General features: G+C 43.0%; 1 protein-coding gene across 3 annotated transcripts in view; it reads right to left on the bottom strand.

The window, feature by feature from the left end:
- Positions 1–16,923, bottom strand: part of ASPHD2 (aspartate beta-hydroxylase domain containing 2) — a 93,381-nt gene that overhangs the window by 55,391 nt on the left and 21,067 nt on the right. For all 3 annotated transcript variants that reach the window (XM_075830869.1, XM_075830859.1, XM_075830851.1), the window contains exon 2: positions 3,042–4,177. In XM_075830869.1, coding sequence (XP_075686984.1) covers positions 3,042–3,993 — 952 coding nt within the window. In that variant the 5' untranslated portion in view covers positions 3,994–4,177. The remainder of the gene's footprint in view (positions 1–3,041; positions 4,178–16,923) is intronic.

Here is a 16,923-nt window from a genome sequence, read left to right as displayed (position 1 = left end):
AACGTTGTATATATTTTTTAAACAAAAAAAAAAAGAAAAGAAGTGCTCCCTAAAAATATAGGAGCGGGACGGAGCGCACTGTATAGGTCACAGGTGGTGACAGAGGTCAGGTAATGAGCCTATATAAAGTAGCGCTACCCCATAAAAAGCCTCCCTAACACTTGCTATATAACAGTCGTATATTTTTCTTTAGATTTTATTTTTTTAACAAAGAAAACAATAAAACAGAACTCCCTAAAAATACAAAAGCGGGACGGAGTACACAGGTAGTGACAGAAGTCCGCAAGTAAAAAGGTCAGCAGATGACAGATCAGAAGGTAACAGAAACGAGGTGATGACGTCACGGGTCAGTATAAGGTAGAATTGGGGCACTTGGGGGGGGGGGGGGCAATCAGTGGACGGGATCTTTATTGAAAAATTGACAGGGACACTGACCGGGATCTTCAAAGATCTCACAGGATGGCAGAGATGAGCTGATGGGCATGGAGGGTGAGTATAAGGAACCATCTGATTGGTTTGGTTTTTCAATTTGTGTCAGAAACACTAACACATGACACTACACTGATGACCGGCTCTGAGAAGCTCTGACAGAAATGAGATTCTCAGAGTCACTAAACGTCGCTATGCTGTTATTGACAACTGTGATTGGTCAGTCACATTTGACTGAAACCACAGCGATCGCCGACACAGGACCGCTCTGATTGGTCCCGTGCCGGCTAACTGATTGTTACCGGTCACGGTCTTTGTAAAGTCACCATGTCATTTGACATGTGACAGTTTAATGCCTGGACGTTACTGTACACCCTTTTGCGGGAAGGCACAGCTAAAAAGGACGTACAATAACGGCCATATGTGGGAAGTGGTTAACAATGATTAAATCCACTTGGGAAGATCATTGCAGGAAGTTGTTCCAGGCAATTAACAAGGTAATCCTTTAAAATTCCTGCGGTAAATCCATTCATGGTGTAAGAACATTGATTCTATATCCGTAACATAAACGTTAACAGCACATTATTGTGCTACAGTGGTTCAATACTTATTTAAAGCGTACCTAACTTTTCAGAATAAAATGTTGTGTGTACATAAGGAAAGATACGAATTCTGACCATTATATGACTTAGCAGTTCTCGCCTCTGCAGGCTCCCTCTCTAAGGCCTCATTTACACGAGCGTGTGCGTTTTGCGCGCGCAAAAAACGCTGCGTTTTGCGCGCGCAAAAGGCACTTGGCAGCTCCGTGTGTCATCCGTGTATGATGCGCGGCTGCGTGATTTTCGCGCAGCCGTCACTGTCCAAGGTGCTGAAAGAGCTAACTGATCGGCAGTAACTCTTTCAGCACCCTCGACAGTGAATTCCGATCACAATATACACCAACCTGTGAATAAAAAAAGACTTTCATACTTACCAAGAACTTCCTGCTTCCCCCAGTCCGGGCTCCCGGCCGTTGCCTTGGTGACGCGTCCCTCTCTTGTCATCCGGCCCCACCTCCCAGGATGACGCCGCAGTCCATGAGACCGCTGCAGCCTGTGATTGGCTGCAGCCTGTGCTTGGCCTGTGATTGGCTGCAGCTGTCACTTGGACTGAACTGTCATCCCGGGAGGTCGGACCGGAGTTATCGGTAAGTCAGAACGTCTTTTTTTTTTTACAGGTTCATGGATTTTCGTAGCGGAAGTCACTGTCCATGGTGCTGAACCAGTTTAACGCTTTCAGCACCGTGGACAGTGACTGTCTCCTGACGTCGCGTACCCGAACATTTTTTACCGGTTTCGGTCAAAACGAGTTTGGCCGAACCCGGTGAAGTTCGGTGCGCTCATCTCGAATTTGACACTCCGTTTGGATGTTTGTAAACAGAAAAGCACGTGGTGCTTTTCTGTTTACATTCAGGAGTTTGACAGCTCTTGCGCGAATCACGCAGTTCGCACGGAAGTGCTTCCGTGCGGCATGCGTGGTTTTCACGCACCCATTGACTTCAATGGGTGCGTGAGTGCGCGAAAAACGCACGATTATAGAACATGTCGTGAGTTTTTTTTCTGCGCACACGCGCTGAGCGCAATTCACGCATCGTCTAAACTGCCCCATTGACTAATATAGGTGCGTACGACATGCGTGCAAAGCACGCGCGTCGCACGCGCGTATATTACGTTCGTGTAAATGAGGCCTAATTCTGTTTTCTCTGAGCTAGTGGGTGGAGCCTAATGGCGATCATATCTTCTATACAGAGTACACAGAAGTGGAGAATCCTTCCTACCTATCGATCACATATACATTGAAGCTGCAGCAGCGAGGAGATTATACAGCTGTATAGCTGTGAATCCAGCACTAGGGTGATATATAACTATTAGGGTATGTTTACACGCTTAACAAAAAACGGCTGTAAAAGACGGAGCTGTTTTCAAGAAAAAACAGCCTCTGATTTACAGCCGTTTTTTATGCATCGGGTGTTTTTTGATGCGTTTTTTTACGGACGTTTTTAGAGCCGTTTTTCTATTGAGACAATGAAAAACGGCTCAAGAAGTGACATGCACTACTTTTTTACGGAGTGTTTTTCCCATTGAAATCAAGCAGATGTTTGGAGGCGTTCAGCCCCCGTATTTTCATCTGTTTTTCGGGGCACTTACGGCCCGAAAAACGGCTGAAAATAGACAGTGTGAACATACCCTTACCAGCAGCCGTTGTCTTTTCTTGCTCTGCTGCTCCTGCCTCCTGCTCCCCCTCCCCATAGAATTCTATGGGCAGCAGCATCCGTGTGTATCTCTCTCTCCTTCCCTCTCTATAGGCTTTTATGGGCAGCAGCATCTGTCTACTCTCTCTCGCTCTGCTCCTTCCTCCTGCTGCTCCCCCACAATAGACTTCTCTAGGCAGCAGAGTCTGTGTCTCCTCTGTTGCTCTCTCTGCTCCCTACTCCTGCATGGATAAAACTACTAAAATGTTAACACTAGGTCAAATTACAAAGTTGAATAATATCAGGTATACTATTAGATTAGCATGTGGTTTAAAAAGTTAAAATAACAAAATCACTTTATACAGCTGTAGAAAATACATACCAAGATGGCATCTTATCCTTATGTTCGTGGGACCATAGTGCTCTGTGATGACGGTCCCCGGAGAGAGCACAGATACACAAGCATTCCCAAACACATTGTTGCCAATGAAGGTACGGAGGCTTCCAAGCAAACGATACGTCCGTGGGCATTTCTTGCAATTGGCAGGAATACACACACCTTGGTTGACTAAATAAAACGTGTACCATTCCCCAGTGGGAGTACTGTTTAATTTCCACCCTTGAGGCAAGCTGCAGTTTGAAAAGGATTTATAGAGGACTTCAAATTCACTAAGAATGGTGGCAAAGTTCTGTTCTAACAGTTCCACGTCATGCTTTTGAGCATCCCGTGAAAAATACGGCATAGTGGGTAAATCGGGAAGGAAGAAAACCTCTGGCTTTTGTATTGATGGCCTGTCGTTTAAATAACGACCTTGTTCACGGATGCCTTTGTGAATTCTGCCCATGCCGGACCAGGAGTACCTTTTGGCATATTCCTGCAGATTGTGATAGAGTTTTTGGTTCAGTCCATCATTATGCGTACAGCGTACACACTCACGTGAGTGGCAATAAGTAAACCCGTTCTGCAAGCCTTTAGCATCGGAACTCTGGATAAGCAAATTCACAGTGGCAAAGGGAGAACGGGGTTGGTCCTTGCCAACTCGGTAACAATACCATGCGAACATGAGCAGGAGGCAGATAACGGTGGTTAGTGCGAAGGTATTGCAGTCACGCACAGCTTGGATGCAACCAGCAATCAGGTCACGAAGTCCTTTCAGTAAACAGGTCCAGTCAGTCAACCACTCTGCAGACATTTTTGTCCAGGTGCGGTCTGGTTTGTAAGACGATGCAATGCAACAAGGACTGGAAGTTCTAGGAGGGGCCCACACCATGCGGGTTAATATGGATGAATTGGTGAACAACACAACATGATCCTGCCTGTTCTCTTTAGACATCTAAGCAGAGTATTAGTAGCTACGAGGGGTTTGATGCTGGAATTTAGAAGCGCATAGAAACACATGGGACCATACAGACTCCCGGGGTCTGGTTTTGTATAGGACGTAGCAATGTGTCATTACCGGCTTTACTGCTATCCACTGAGGAGAGGTCATTCTGAGGAGGATCACAGGTTGTCTAGATCTGTTGAGAATGAAAGAAATAGGAAAAAACAAAATTAAAAAAAAATTCAGTTGGACCTCTAACAGCACTTCGCAAACATGGCACCATAAATACATTTGATATCCATTTAATTAAAGTCTGTGCTACCCATTGTATTACAAAAGTCTTAGGCCCCATGCACACGAACGTGCTTTTGCGGCCGCAATTCCCCCGAAAATCCACGGGAGAATGGTGGCCCCATTCATTTCTATGGGCCCATGCACACGACCGTGGTTTCCAGGAGCCTGGACCGCAGAAAGAACGGACATGTCTTATTACGGCCGTGTTCTGCGGTCCAGGCTTATAGAAATTAACGCACGCGGCTATGTGCACGGCCCGCAATTTGTGGGCGGCCGTCCGACCCGAAAATCACAGCCGTGCACGTGGCTACGGTCGTGTGCATGAGGCCTTAGTAAAGCTGGCCATAGATGTAACAATTTACAATTGTTAACAATAATAGTTACGTCTGTAGTACTAAATACGTACTGACTGATGGAAATCTTTTCTTGGTCATTAATAATAAAAACCTCTAAAATTGTAGCTTTTTCTTTACTATTGGCCAATAAAAACATGTGGGGCAATGCAAATTAAAGGAGTATTCAGTAAATAAAGGAGATTTTTTGTATAATGAAAAGTTATACAGTTTTCCAATATAACCTTCTGTATCAATGTTTCATTGTACACTGAAATTAACTTTGCTAAAACCGAAATACCCATTTAAAAATATTTCCCAAAATACAATGATATCACATTTTCCTATGTTATGTACAAAAATATATCTAGTCACGTATGCCCTTCTCCTAAAGAAAGAGCTCTGATTTTTATTTGCCCAATCAGAATGCTCGTCATATTGCGGAGACATATTTACGGCTATAACCAGCTCAAGTTTCTTTTCAAGAGAAATATTTAATATTTTCACATGATTGACAGAAAATTCCAACAAAATATGTAATTTTTAATTAAGCATTTCAGCAAAATAGTTCTGAGTGGAAGTATATAGAAATATACAGTGCTTTGAATCAAATAATTCCATTTCTATAAAGTCGATTCCTAGATCATAAAAGCCAACTATTCGGTATTGTACAAAAATGCTACTGGATGCTTTAGGCTCGACTTCTTAATTGTACAGTAGAGATTTATACCAGATCAAAAATGACATCACCGAGTAAACCAGTCCTCCCGGGCATTTGTATGCATGATAATTACTACACATCGCATTATTAACAACCAATTCCTTACAAGAGAACGACATTTATATCTCAAACAGCCTCCAAAATGGGCCAGCAATTCAAAGCATATTGAAAATAACCTAAAAATAAGAATGTAATAAAATGGATATCAAAACTAGAGAATACTGGACCCTCAGAGGTAAGCGCCTCATATAGTAGAGATATACTGTGGTTAGCACTATTGCCTTGCAGCGCTGGGGTCCTGGGTTCAAATCCAACCAAGGACAACATCTACATGGAGTTTGTATGTTCTCCCCGTGTTTGCGTGGGTTTCCTCAGAGTACTCCGGTTTCCTCCCACACCACAAAAGACATACAGATAGGGAACTTAGATTGTGAGCCCCAATGGGGACAGTAAGTGTGGACCAGAATTAAATAGATTTTCTAGTTTTAAAAAATTGGCAAACCACTAAGGGCTGGTATTGTTTTAATAGGTAATGAAATCACTTAGTAAATGAATAACTTAGGAATTAATATGCAGTCTAATTTAGTCAGTAAACATATTGGAATCCATAGCATGCAGTCATGTCATATAACCACGTAACTGCATCATCCATGGCTTCCAACACGCCCAGATCCATTACTTTTACACAATAACCTATCCTTCCTGGGTCTATACGAAATATGCCTGATACAGCCTCCCCTGCAACACTATCTTATGGCGGCCTTCAGTTTACGCCTTGGTGACAAAATACATTTTTTGACCATTTACAATCTGGCTTCTGACCCGGTCACTGTACTGAAATGGTCCTAACCAAAGTAAGGGTATGTTCACACAGGGCCGATATGCTGCATAAAAGTACACAGTGTATCCTTCCCGTGCGCCGCAGGGAGTTCTGGCCGAAGAACCGCACCAAATTGTGGTGCAGTTTTTCAACCAGAATGTCCGCTGCGAAAAGCAGGAAGAAAGACGAAAAAAAAAAAAAGAAAGTAGTGTCATACTTACGTAGCCATGGCAACGCGACCCTCTGACCTCCTGCATCCCAGCCTCCTGGGATGAAGTTTCATCCCACGTGACCGCTGCAGCCAATCATAAGCTGCAGTGGTCACATGGGATGAAACTACATCCCAGGAGGCCGGCCTGGAGGAAGAAGCACAAACTTCTAGGTACGATTCCGGCACAAAAAACACTACGCCTGCTGTTTGTTGTGGGTTTTACCCCACGTTGAATTCAATAGGGAAATCCTGCAACAAATAAGCAGAACTTACGCAAATACAATTGACATGCTGCGGATTAAAAAACCGCACCGCATGTGAATTTCTTTTTTACGATCAGCAGCGTGTGGATGAGAGTTGTGCTCTCTCATCCACTTTGCTGCTACCGTATTATGCTATGGATTTTTCCCGACAAAATCCGTTGCAGAAAATCTGCAGTATTTATGCTACGTGTAAACTGACCCTTACTAATGATCTTTTAACTGCCAAAGCCTCACATTACGTTGCTCTCCTCCTCCTATACCTGTCCTCTGCCATCGACCACTCTCTCCAGTTACAAATTCGCTCATCCCTTGCCATTACAGACTTGGTCCTCTCCTGGATCTCATACCCCACTAACCAAACATTTAGTCTTTCCCACATACACACCATCTTGCCCGCTCTCTGACGGTATACCGCAAGGCTCTGTCCTGGGATACTTACTCTCTCCATCTACACCTTTATCCTGGGACAGCCCATAAAATCCCATAGCTTCCAGTACCACTTTTATGCAGAGGATACAAGTTTACCTCTCTGGCCCCAGAGACAACTCCCTGCTACCCATAATTTCCAAAGCGTTTATCAGCTATGTTCTCCTTCTCCCCCCGCTTTCTTAATCCATTAATACAGAAGGTATTTTAAGCCTTAATGGCGAAGCAATTTTTTAAGTTTTTCCATCGTCGCATTCGAATAGCTATAACTTTTTTATATTTACGTCGACATAGCTGTATAAGGACAAGTTGTATTTTTTAATAGCATAATTTTGGGGGACATACAATTTATGGATTAACTTTTGTTAACTTTTTTTTGGGGGAGCAATGTAAAAAGACAAACAAAAAAAAAAACAGAAATTTCGCCATTCTTTTTTGCGTCTTAAATTTACGCTGTTTACTGTGTGGTATAAACAACATAACTTTATTCTATGTCTCCTCCTGATTGCGGCAATATCAAATTGATATCGTTTTTTTGTGTTTTACCACTTTTACCTAGTAAAACATTTTTTGTTTTATTTGTTTTGTGTGTCGCCATATTATAAGAGCCATAACTTTTTTATTTTTCAGCTGACATAGCTGTATGAGGGCATTTTTGTGGAAAGACCTAGTTTTTAGTAGTACCACTTTAGAGTACATACAACTTTTTGATTGCTTTTTATAAAAAAAAAAAAAAAAAAAAAAAAGGATTGTTTTTTTTTTTTTTTTTTTTTACAGGGTTCACCTTGCAGGTTAAATAATGTAATCGTTTTATAGTTGGGGTCGTTACGGATGTAGCGATGCCCAAATATGTGTAACGTTTTGTTTTAAAAAAAAAATCATAATACAGCATTTTGTAAAGGGGAAAAAGTGGGTTTCTAATTTTTTTTTTTACTTGGGATTTATATTTATTATTAACTTTATTAAACTTTTTTTTAGTCCCACTAGGGGACTTAAAGAGGCTCTGTCACCAGATTTTGCAACCCCTATCTGCTATTGCAGCAGATCGGCGCTGCAATGTAGATTACAGTAACGTTTTTATTTTTAAAAAAACGAGCATTTTTGGCCAAGTTATGACCATTTTTGTATTTATGCAAATGAGGCTTGCAAAAGTCCAACTGGGCGTGTTTACAGTAAAAGTACAACTGGGCGTGTATTATGTGTGTTACATCTGGGCGTGTTTACTTCTTTTACTAGCTGGGTGTTCTGACGAGAAGTATCATCCACTTCTCTTCAGAACGCCCAGCTTCTGGCAGTGCAGACACACAGCGTGTTCTCGAGAGATCACGCTGTGACGTCACTCACTTCCTGCCCCAGGTCCTGCATCGTGTCGGACGAGCGAGGACACATCGGCACCAGAGGCTACAGTTGATTCTGCAGCAGCATCGGCGTTTGCAGGTAAGTCGATGTAGCTATTTACCTGCAAACGCTGATGCTGCTGCAGAATCAACTGTAGCCGATGTGGCCGACACGATGCAGGACCTGGGGGAGGAAGTGAGTGACGTCACAGCGTGATCTCTCGAGAACACGCTGTGTCTGTGCACTGCTAGAAGCTGGGTGTTAACGAACAGAAGTGGATGATGCTGATTCGTCAGCATCATACACTCCCATTCCTAACGCCCAGCTAGTAAAAGAAGTAAAAACGCCCCGATGTACACACATAATACACGCCCAGTTGTACTTTTGCAAGCCTCATTTGCATAAATACAAAAATGGTCATAACTTGGCCAAAAATGCTCGTTTTTTAAAAATAAAAACGTTACTGTAATCTACATTGCAGCGCCTATCTGCTGCAATAGCAGATAGGGGTTGCAAAATCTGGTGACAGAGCCTCTTTAACTATGCGATCATTCGATCACTTTTAAAATGCACTGCAATACTTCTGTATTGCAGTGTATTATTGCCTGTCAGTGTAAAAATGACAGGCCATGCCTCTGGCCTTTGTTAGACCCCCGGCTGCCATAAAAACCATTGGCACACCCGCAATCGCATCGCGGGTGTGCCGATGGGGTGAGATCGGAAGAGTGGGAGCCCCCTCTCTAAAACTACTCAGATGCGGCAGTCGCTATTGACCGCTGCATCTAAGGGGTTAAACGGGCAAGATGCAGATTTCGAGCAGGTTTGCTTTATTCTGACGCAGCGCTGTAAAAAGGCTACTGCATCAGAATAAAGCCCATTAGTGACCACTGTAAAAACGTCTATGGGCGGTCACTAACGGGTTAAACTCAACATGTAGAAGACTGGATTAATCATCCCCTCTCCATCTCACTTAACCCCCTTATTAAAACTATCAATCATAGCAAACTGCTCAACAAGTCCGCGGTCTCGGGATAACCTTCGATTCCAAGCCGTCTTTCAAACCACACATCCAAACCTTTACCACCTCCACCAAAAAAAAACAACAATTCTCAAATTCGCACTTTTCAACCTCGAGTCTACAAAAATGCTAGTACTTGCCCCTCATCATCTCCCATCTAGACTGCTGCCACATTCTTCTGTGGCTTCCCATTGAACACTCTTGCACCCCTCCAATGTACCATCAACACTGCTGCCAGGTTAATCTACCTCTCCCCTCTGGTAATCCCTTCACTTGCTGCCCATTGCACAGCGAATTCAGTACAAAATATAAAACGAGACATATAAAGGCTGTCCACAACCTGTCTCCGCCATACATTTCTGCCCTGATCTCCCGATACCTCCACACATGTAATCGCAAGTACTGACGAGACTTTCTTCTTTACTCCTCACATTATGGTCTCCAAGATTACTACTGTGCATCCACCATAATCTGAAACTCTATACCCCCACAACAGACTCTCTTTCACCATCCAAATCTTCAAAAGCTTACAACCTTAAAAAAAAAACCAAAAAAATATATGACTCTACTTAACTACCACATGAGCCGCTTCTAGCCTCACCTATTATCTCGCTCCTTCCCTTGTAGATTGTAAGCCATCGTGGACAGGGTCCTCTCTCTTTTTGTACCAGTGCCACTCATTAGGCTCAGGTTTATTGTACTTTTTTTTTTATGGTCTCTTGACTTGTTTTTTATTTTGAAAAACTATCATTTTTGAGCAAGTTATGAGCAATTTTAGATTTATGCTAATTAGTTTCTTAATGACCAACTGGGCGTGTTTTTACTTTTTACCAACTCGGTGTTGTGAAGAGGAGTGTATGATGCTGACCAATCAGTGACCAATCAGCGTCATACACTTCTCATTGTTACAGTGTGATTGTGCAGTGAAAGAAGCTGGGCTGGAACAATGAGAAGTGTATGAGGCTGATTGGTCACTGATTGGTCAGCGTCATACACTTCTCTGTACAACACCCAGTTGGTAAAAAGTAAAAACACGCCCAGTTGTCTATTAAGAAACAAATTAGCATAAATCTAAAATTGCTCATAACTTGCTCAAAAATGATTGTTTTTCAAAATAAAAACCACTTATCTACATTACAGCGCCAATCAGATTATGTAGGAGATAGGGCATTTATAATCTGGCGACAGAGCCTCTTTAAACCCATACTCATATGTATAGTGCCACGGAATTAATGTTGCTTTAAAATAAATAATACTAACAAGCTCAGAGTTGTACGGAGATGTAATACAGCAGTTATAGCTGTCTATGCAGGTCTTTTTTTGCCCCCTACTTTAAATGACTATTTTCTGATTCAGATTTTTACTACTGGAGGGAAGACTTTGTGGCCTGATAACAACTGTATCTAAATGAGGAGGTGAGCCATGAAGAGGTCTTCACAAGGAGACGTCACACTGGTCCTACTCCCGGGATTATGGTGTGGCATAATGAATGGTACCCGTATCTCTCTAGTCTTCATTTCAGGTACACTAAGGCCTCATGCACACGACCGTATTTTTGTCCTCCCGTAAATATGGGTCCTTGGTCACACGTATTCGACCCGTATTGCACCAGTATTTACAGACCCGTGCCCGTAAATACAGGTCCGGTGTCACCAGTATTTACGGGCAAGTTTTCTCTGCAAAATTACACTGCAGTAATCGGCAGCCCTTCTCTCTATCAGTGCAGGATAGAGAGAAGGGACAGCCCTTTCCGTAATAAAAGTAAAAGAAATTCATACTTACCCGGCCGTTGTCTTGGTGACGCGTCCCTCTCTTGACATCCAGTCCGACCTCCCTGGATGACGCGCAGTCCATGTGACCGCTGCAGCCAGTGATTGGCTGCAGCGGTCACATGGGCTGTAACGTCATCCCAGGAGGCCGGACTGGAGGAAGATGCAGGGAGTTCTGGGTAAGTACGAACGTCTTTTTTTTTTTACAGCTTTATCTATATTGTGATCAGCAGTCACTGTCCCTGGTGCTGAAAGAGTTACTGCCGATCGTTTAACTCTTTCAGCACCCTGGACAGTGACTATACACAGTCGCCGCCTAGCAACGCTCCCGTAATTACGGGTGCACACACGTAGTCACCCGTAATTACGGGAGCCCCATAGACTTCTATGGGCCTGCCCGTGCCGTAATTACGGCCTGAAATAGGACATGTTCTATATTTTTCAATGGCACGGGCACCTTCCCGTAAGCATACGGGGAGGTACCCGTGGCCAATAGAAGTCTACGGGCCCGTAATTACGGGCCATAATTACGGCCCGTAATTACGGGCGTTTTTACGGTCGTGTGCATAGGGCCTAACAGTTCGGCGTTACATTGATTTGGTCATGGAACTAGTGGTATGGCCATTTCTCCAAAGTGTCCCAGAAGCGGTTTTTCAACAGGACAACGCCAGGCCATATGTTGCTCATGCTACCGCAAGCAGCCAGCGTGGCCTAAACGTGCTACCATGGCCTGCAGAGTCTCTTCAGACTGGTCTACCATCGAGCACATCATTGGTCGGCAATTCCAAAGGGAGCTGCCAGGAGCCAATTTTGATGATTTGCGTGCCAAAGTGCATTCAGCGTAGCATAACATTCCCCAGACAAGCATTAATAATCTCATTGATAACATGCCAAGGCATGTATTTCTGTGCCTGGCGCACATAACGGATACTGAATAAAGAGAATTGGAACATTTTGTTTCCATTTTTTTTAGCCTTTGCATATCATTAACATGTCTTTTCAATCCTGTGATTTCCACAATTCCAAAACGTTTTCTTCTTGGTGTTGCAATTTCAATGTTGAGGAGTAAATGTAACAAGAACACATACGCCTCTTGTACAAATCCACTCATCCATATATTCAAACAAAGCCTCTGATCAACACTTCACAAAAGCAGCATGTAATTTGTCTGTAAATAATTCAGGAGGCTGTTAGAACAAACAAAAACATCAAGACTGTTCTTAGTCTATTTTTTGCATTTGCAAAGGGGGAAGGTAGGCTTTAGGTTTGCTTTATGCTTGGGTATGAAAAATTAAATAGGGACAAAAAAAAAAAGTTGTCAACTAGACACAAATTCCCATATTCCAGAAAAATAGACATTGAAGGAAAGTCCATGGAAACTGGTGTTGTGTTTGGCATAGGCTACTGATAAAATAGTATTTTGCTGCCTCGCACTACATAAATTGATTATATCATAAATTAGATTTCAATAGTATTTGCCAGGTACACATTTCTTTTATAAAATAACAATTACAATATCCAACCAGGTCTTCCCAGTAAAGGTCCACCTGGTTTGACAGCGTTTTGTCACTGAAAATGTTGCACACTTGCCATAGCGCACATGAAGAGAGCATCAAATGGAGATCGGTTGATTTTGATCACTGAGAACTCGGGAGGTCCCTGGTTCAGGACATACAAACCACCACACGAAGAGCACTTAGGCCAGTTTTTATGCCAACATTGAGATAGTCATATGAAGTGGACCACCGCACATCAACAATCACCCCAAGCATAATGCAAAAGCTTGTGTGAATTCACAGTTAGGCTTCATGCCCACTTTAGTCTTTTCCTTTAGGGTGCTAGCCGTTTTTCTGACGGCTAGCACCCTGACCCAGTCATTTCAATGGGGCCATGCACACTTCAGTTATTTTGACGGTCCCGTTGCTCCGTTCCGACCAAAGTAGAGCATGTCCTACTTTGGTCCGAGATTCCGTGACCGTGAGGCCCATGTAAGTCAATGGTAATGGGCGTAAAAAAAAAACTGAAGGCACACGGAAGGCATCCGTGTGCCTTCCGTGTGTGACAGAGCCGTTGCCTAGCAACGGCCAGGCAGCAGACGTACACAGAGACAGATAATGCACTGAACTAATCGGCAGCCCCTTCTCTCTATCAGCACTGAGAGAGAGAGAAGAGGCTGCTGATCAGTGCTGAAACGCAGCGATATTAAGAAAATAAGCTCATACATACCCCGGCCGTTGTCTTGGCGACGCGTCCTGCTTCTGACATCCAGTCCGACCTCCCTGGATGACGCGGCAGCCCATGTGACCGCTGCAGCCTGTGATTGGTTGCAGCGGTCACATGGTCTGAAATGTCATTTCAGGAGGCCGGACTTGAGGAAGAAGCAGGCAAGCAGGGAGTTATGGGTAGGTAGTAAACTTTTATTTTTTATGAAACATTAATCTAGATTGTGAGCGCTCCGCGCATGGTATTGCCTGTCCAGCAGTAGTCTCTGTTCAGGGTGCTGAAAGAGTTAAAGGGCTGCACTGATCGGCAGTAAATCTTTCAGCACCCTGGACAGTGAGCACCGCTGGACAGTGAATAGCATGTGCGGCACTCACAATATCGTGTACATAGTGTGAACGGGTTTCAGTTTCCTCTCGGAAACTGAAACACGGAAGAAGTGTACACACGGGAGGCACACTGTTCCAATCACGGACACACGGATCCGTGAAAAACGGTGACGGAAGTGTGCATGAGGCCTTATTGAGATAGATAGAGATCAGTTAGGAGCCTTCTGACGATGCCGGTCTTTCAGGCGAAACACGCATCGAGGCAGTATTTTGCCACATCTCACAGTCATTCCCCACCATGACTTCAGGTACATTCTACTAATATCCTTCTGGTTTTTCACCTTCATTATGCGTAAGGGTATGTTCACACGGCCAAATTTCAGACGTATACGAGGCGTATTATGCCTCGTTTTACGTCTGAAAATACGGCTCCAATACGTCGGCAAACATCTGCCCATTCATTTGAATGGGTTTGCCGACGTACTGTGCAGACGACCTGTTATTTACGCGTCGTCGTTTGACAGCTGTCAAACGACGACGCGTAATAATACAGCCTCGTCAAAAGAAGTGCAGGACACTTCTTTGGACGTTTTTGGAGCTGTTTTCTCATAGACTCCAATGAAAACAGCTCCAAAAACGGACGTAAAAAACGCCGCGAAAACGGCGCGAAAAACGCCACGAAAAATGCGAGTTGGTAAAAAAACGTCTGAAAAGCAGGGTCTGTTTTCCCTTGAAAACAGCTCTGGATTTTCAGACGTTTTTGTTGACTACGTGTGAACATACCCTTAGGGAGAAAAAGCAAGAAAGAAAGAAAAGAAAAAGAAAAGAAAAAGGAGAAAAAAGAACGAAAGAAACTAGACAAATTCCACAGCAAAAATCCAAGTCATTCAAAGGAGAATTTTATGTTTAATTAATTTATCTTCTGCTAGAGGGGATAATTTTAAAAGCAGTGCAAAGCCCTTGGTGGCAGAGATGTTCAAAGGTGATTTGCAATTTTTAACAGATACAATAAGTTTCTGCTGGGTGAAGGAAGACTCAGAAACCAAAGGCCACAAATGTAACGTAATTTTTTTTATAAAAGGCAGCTCTTTCATCGGCGGTTGTTTGCTCCTTTCACAAGGAGCTACGATCAGTATGTATGAGGACAAGTGATCGTTACTATGATCGCTCGTCCCCATGCATTTCCATCATGGAAGATGTGCTGCCGACAACGATAATATTTCCTCCTGCATAAACGATACAATCAGCCGATGAACAAGCATTTGCTCCTTTATCGGCTGATCGTTGCCCTGTTTTCCCAAGGCAATTATTGGGAACGTGCGTTCAGGTGATCGCTCATTTGCCCAATCATTGGCCTGTGTAAAAGCGGCTTAACAGTTCCCAATTCCATAGTATATATACAACATTTTGTGAATCTGGTTTTGTAATCTTTACCCAGTGCTGTTGGCAGAACCTCTCCTATGCCACTTGATTTTGAGAAGAGAATACCTAGGTAAGAGCTACAGCTGATGCAAGTGGAGACGTTGCCCACAGCAACCAATTAAATCCCAGATCTTTTTTCAGAAGCTTTTTTTGAAAAAGAAGCAATCTGATATATAATACATATTTGGCATCTCTGTGGTCATAATAACCGTAGATTAAAGTGAACATATAATCTAAGCCGCACAGTGAAGAAATGTATATTGAAAAAAAATAAAAAAAAACGTGAGAATTGCTTTATTTATTTTTTTCTGCACCTCTCAAGAAGAAAAAAAAGAGTTTTTTGGCGCGGAAACCGCTCTGCAAAACTCGTCAAAAAACGGACGGAAAAAACGCCTCGCGGTAAAAAGCGACATGACCTATCTTGAGGCGGTTTCTGCCTCCAAAACCCCATTTCAATCAGTGGGAGACAGAAAATAAACGCCTCGACGAGTGTTTTGACCAAACCACTGTGCAAAATACGCCTGGAGCATATTTTGCAGGAGGAAAATTCCTCCCATGTGAACTAGCCCATGTTGTCAGGCAAAAACAGACTGTGTCCATAAGGGGTTAAACTGTGTTAGTTTCGCAAGCTATGATTAAAAGGGAAGGTATCACGAAAAATTTTTTTTTTTATATGTTATTGCTTTTATTATGTCATTAAAATACATTTTATTTATGTTGTACTTTTTTCTTTCTTTTACTTCTCTATGGGGGCTGCCATTTTTTTTTCATCTCTGTATGTGTCGATTAACGACACATACAGAGATGAAATACGGCACATACATCCCCATAGGGAATGCAAACGGAGCCGTTCCATTCACTATAGTGTACGCCGTCTGTGTGGGAACGGCGCGATTTTCATGTGGACCGGAAGCTGCGGCCGGACAGTAAGATGACTACTTCCGGACGCGGCTTCCGTCCATATGTTCAGAAGCGAGCAGAGGGAGCGGAGCCAGCGACAGCTGCAGGAGCAGGTAAGTTATGTTCGTGTTATACTGTCTGATTACCACTGTATCTAATCCTCCTACACTGTGCATTCGCTAAAAAAATGGCGGCACAGAGTGTAGGAGGTTTGAACATTCAACCCCCTCCTTTCTCCTGGCACTAGCCAGGATAAAGGAGGGGGGATTGTTTGAGTACACTAGAGCGAGTGTGTCTTCTCCAATTTTGCAGCATAAAGCAATGTGGTTGCTTTACCACATGCCAATGCGGCAATTTTGGGAATTTCTCCCTCTTGTGACCAGCACTGGGAAATGTTATAAATTAGAATCTAATTTATAATATTTCCTGACTTGTGAAAAAATTAAAAAAATTAGAACAATGTGTAATCATTTATATACTAACTGTTTAACAACAAAAAAAACAATTCTAGCGACACATTCCCTTTCAGAATATTTATTTTATTTTCAGCTTTTGTTTATATAACAGACATTTAATTAGAGCATTTATGATAGAAAATACATGCGACAACAGAAACATCCTCTTATCTGCAGCTTTGCTTTACTTTAATAGTGTTGTATTGACAAAATACGCTAGTGAAGGGAAAAGCTGTTTCTGTAATACACCCACTCAGGACCAGCTGCTGGGACTACAAATATTTAATGCCTGAGCATGCAGCAGACCTCCTCTGTTCCTGGCATCATCATCCATGTTTTCTATCTCGTTCTCCAAACACAAAGACAGGCATGGAGCAGAAAAAAACAGGCAAGATGAGAAGTGGCAAATAACAGAACGAAACCG

The sequence above is a fragment of the Rhinoderma darwinii genome, chromosome 1 (genome assembly GCF_050947455.1).
Source record: "Rhinoderma darwinii isolate aRhiDar2 chromosome 1, aRhiDar2.hap1, whole genome shotgun sequence".
NCBI lineage: Eukaryota > Metazoa > Chordata > Amphibia > Anura > Rhinodermatidae > Rhinoderma > Rhinoderma darwinii.
The sequence above is the reverse complement of the archived record's forward strand: the minus strand, read 5'-3'. Positions and strand labels throughout refer to the sequence as shown.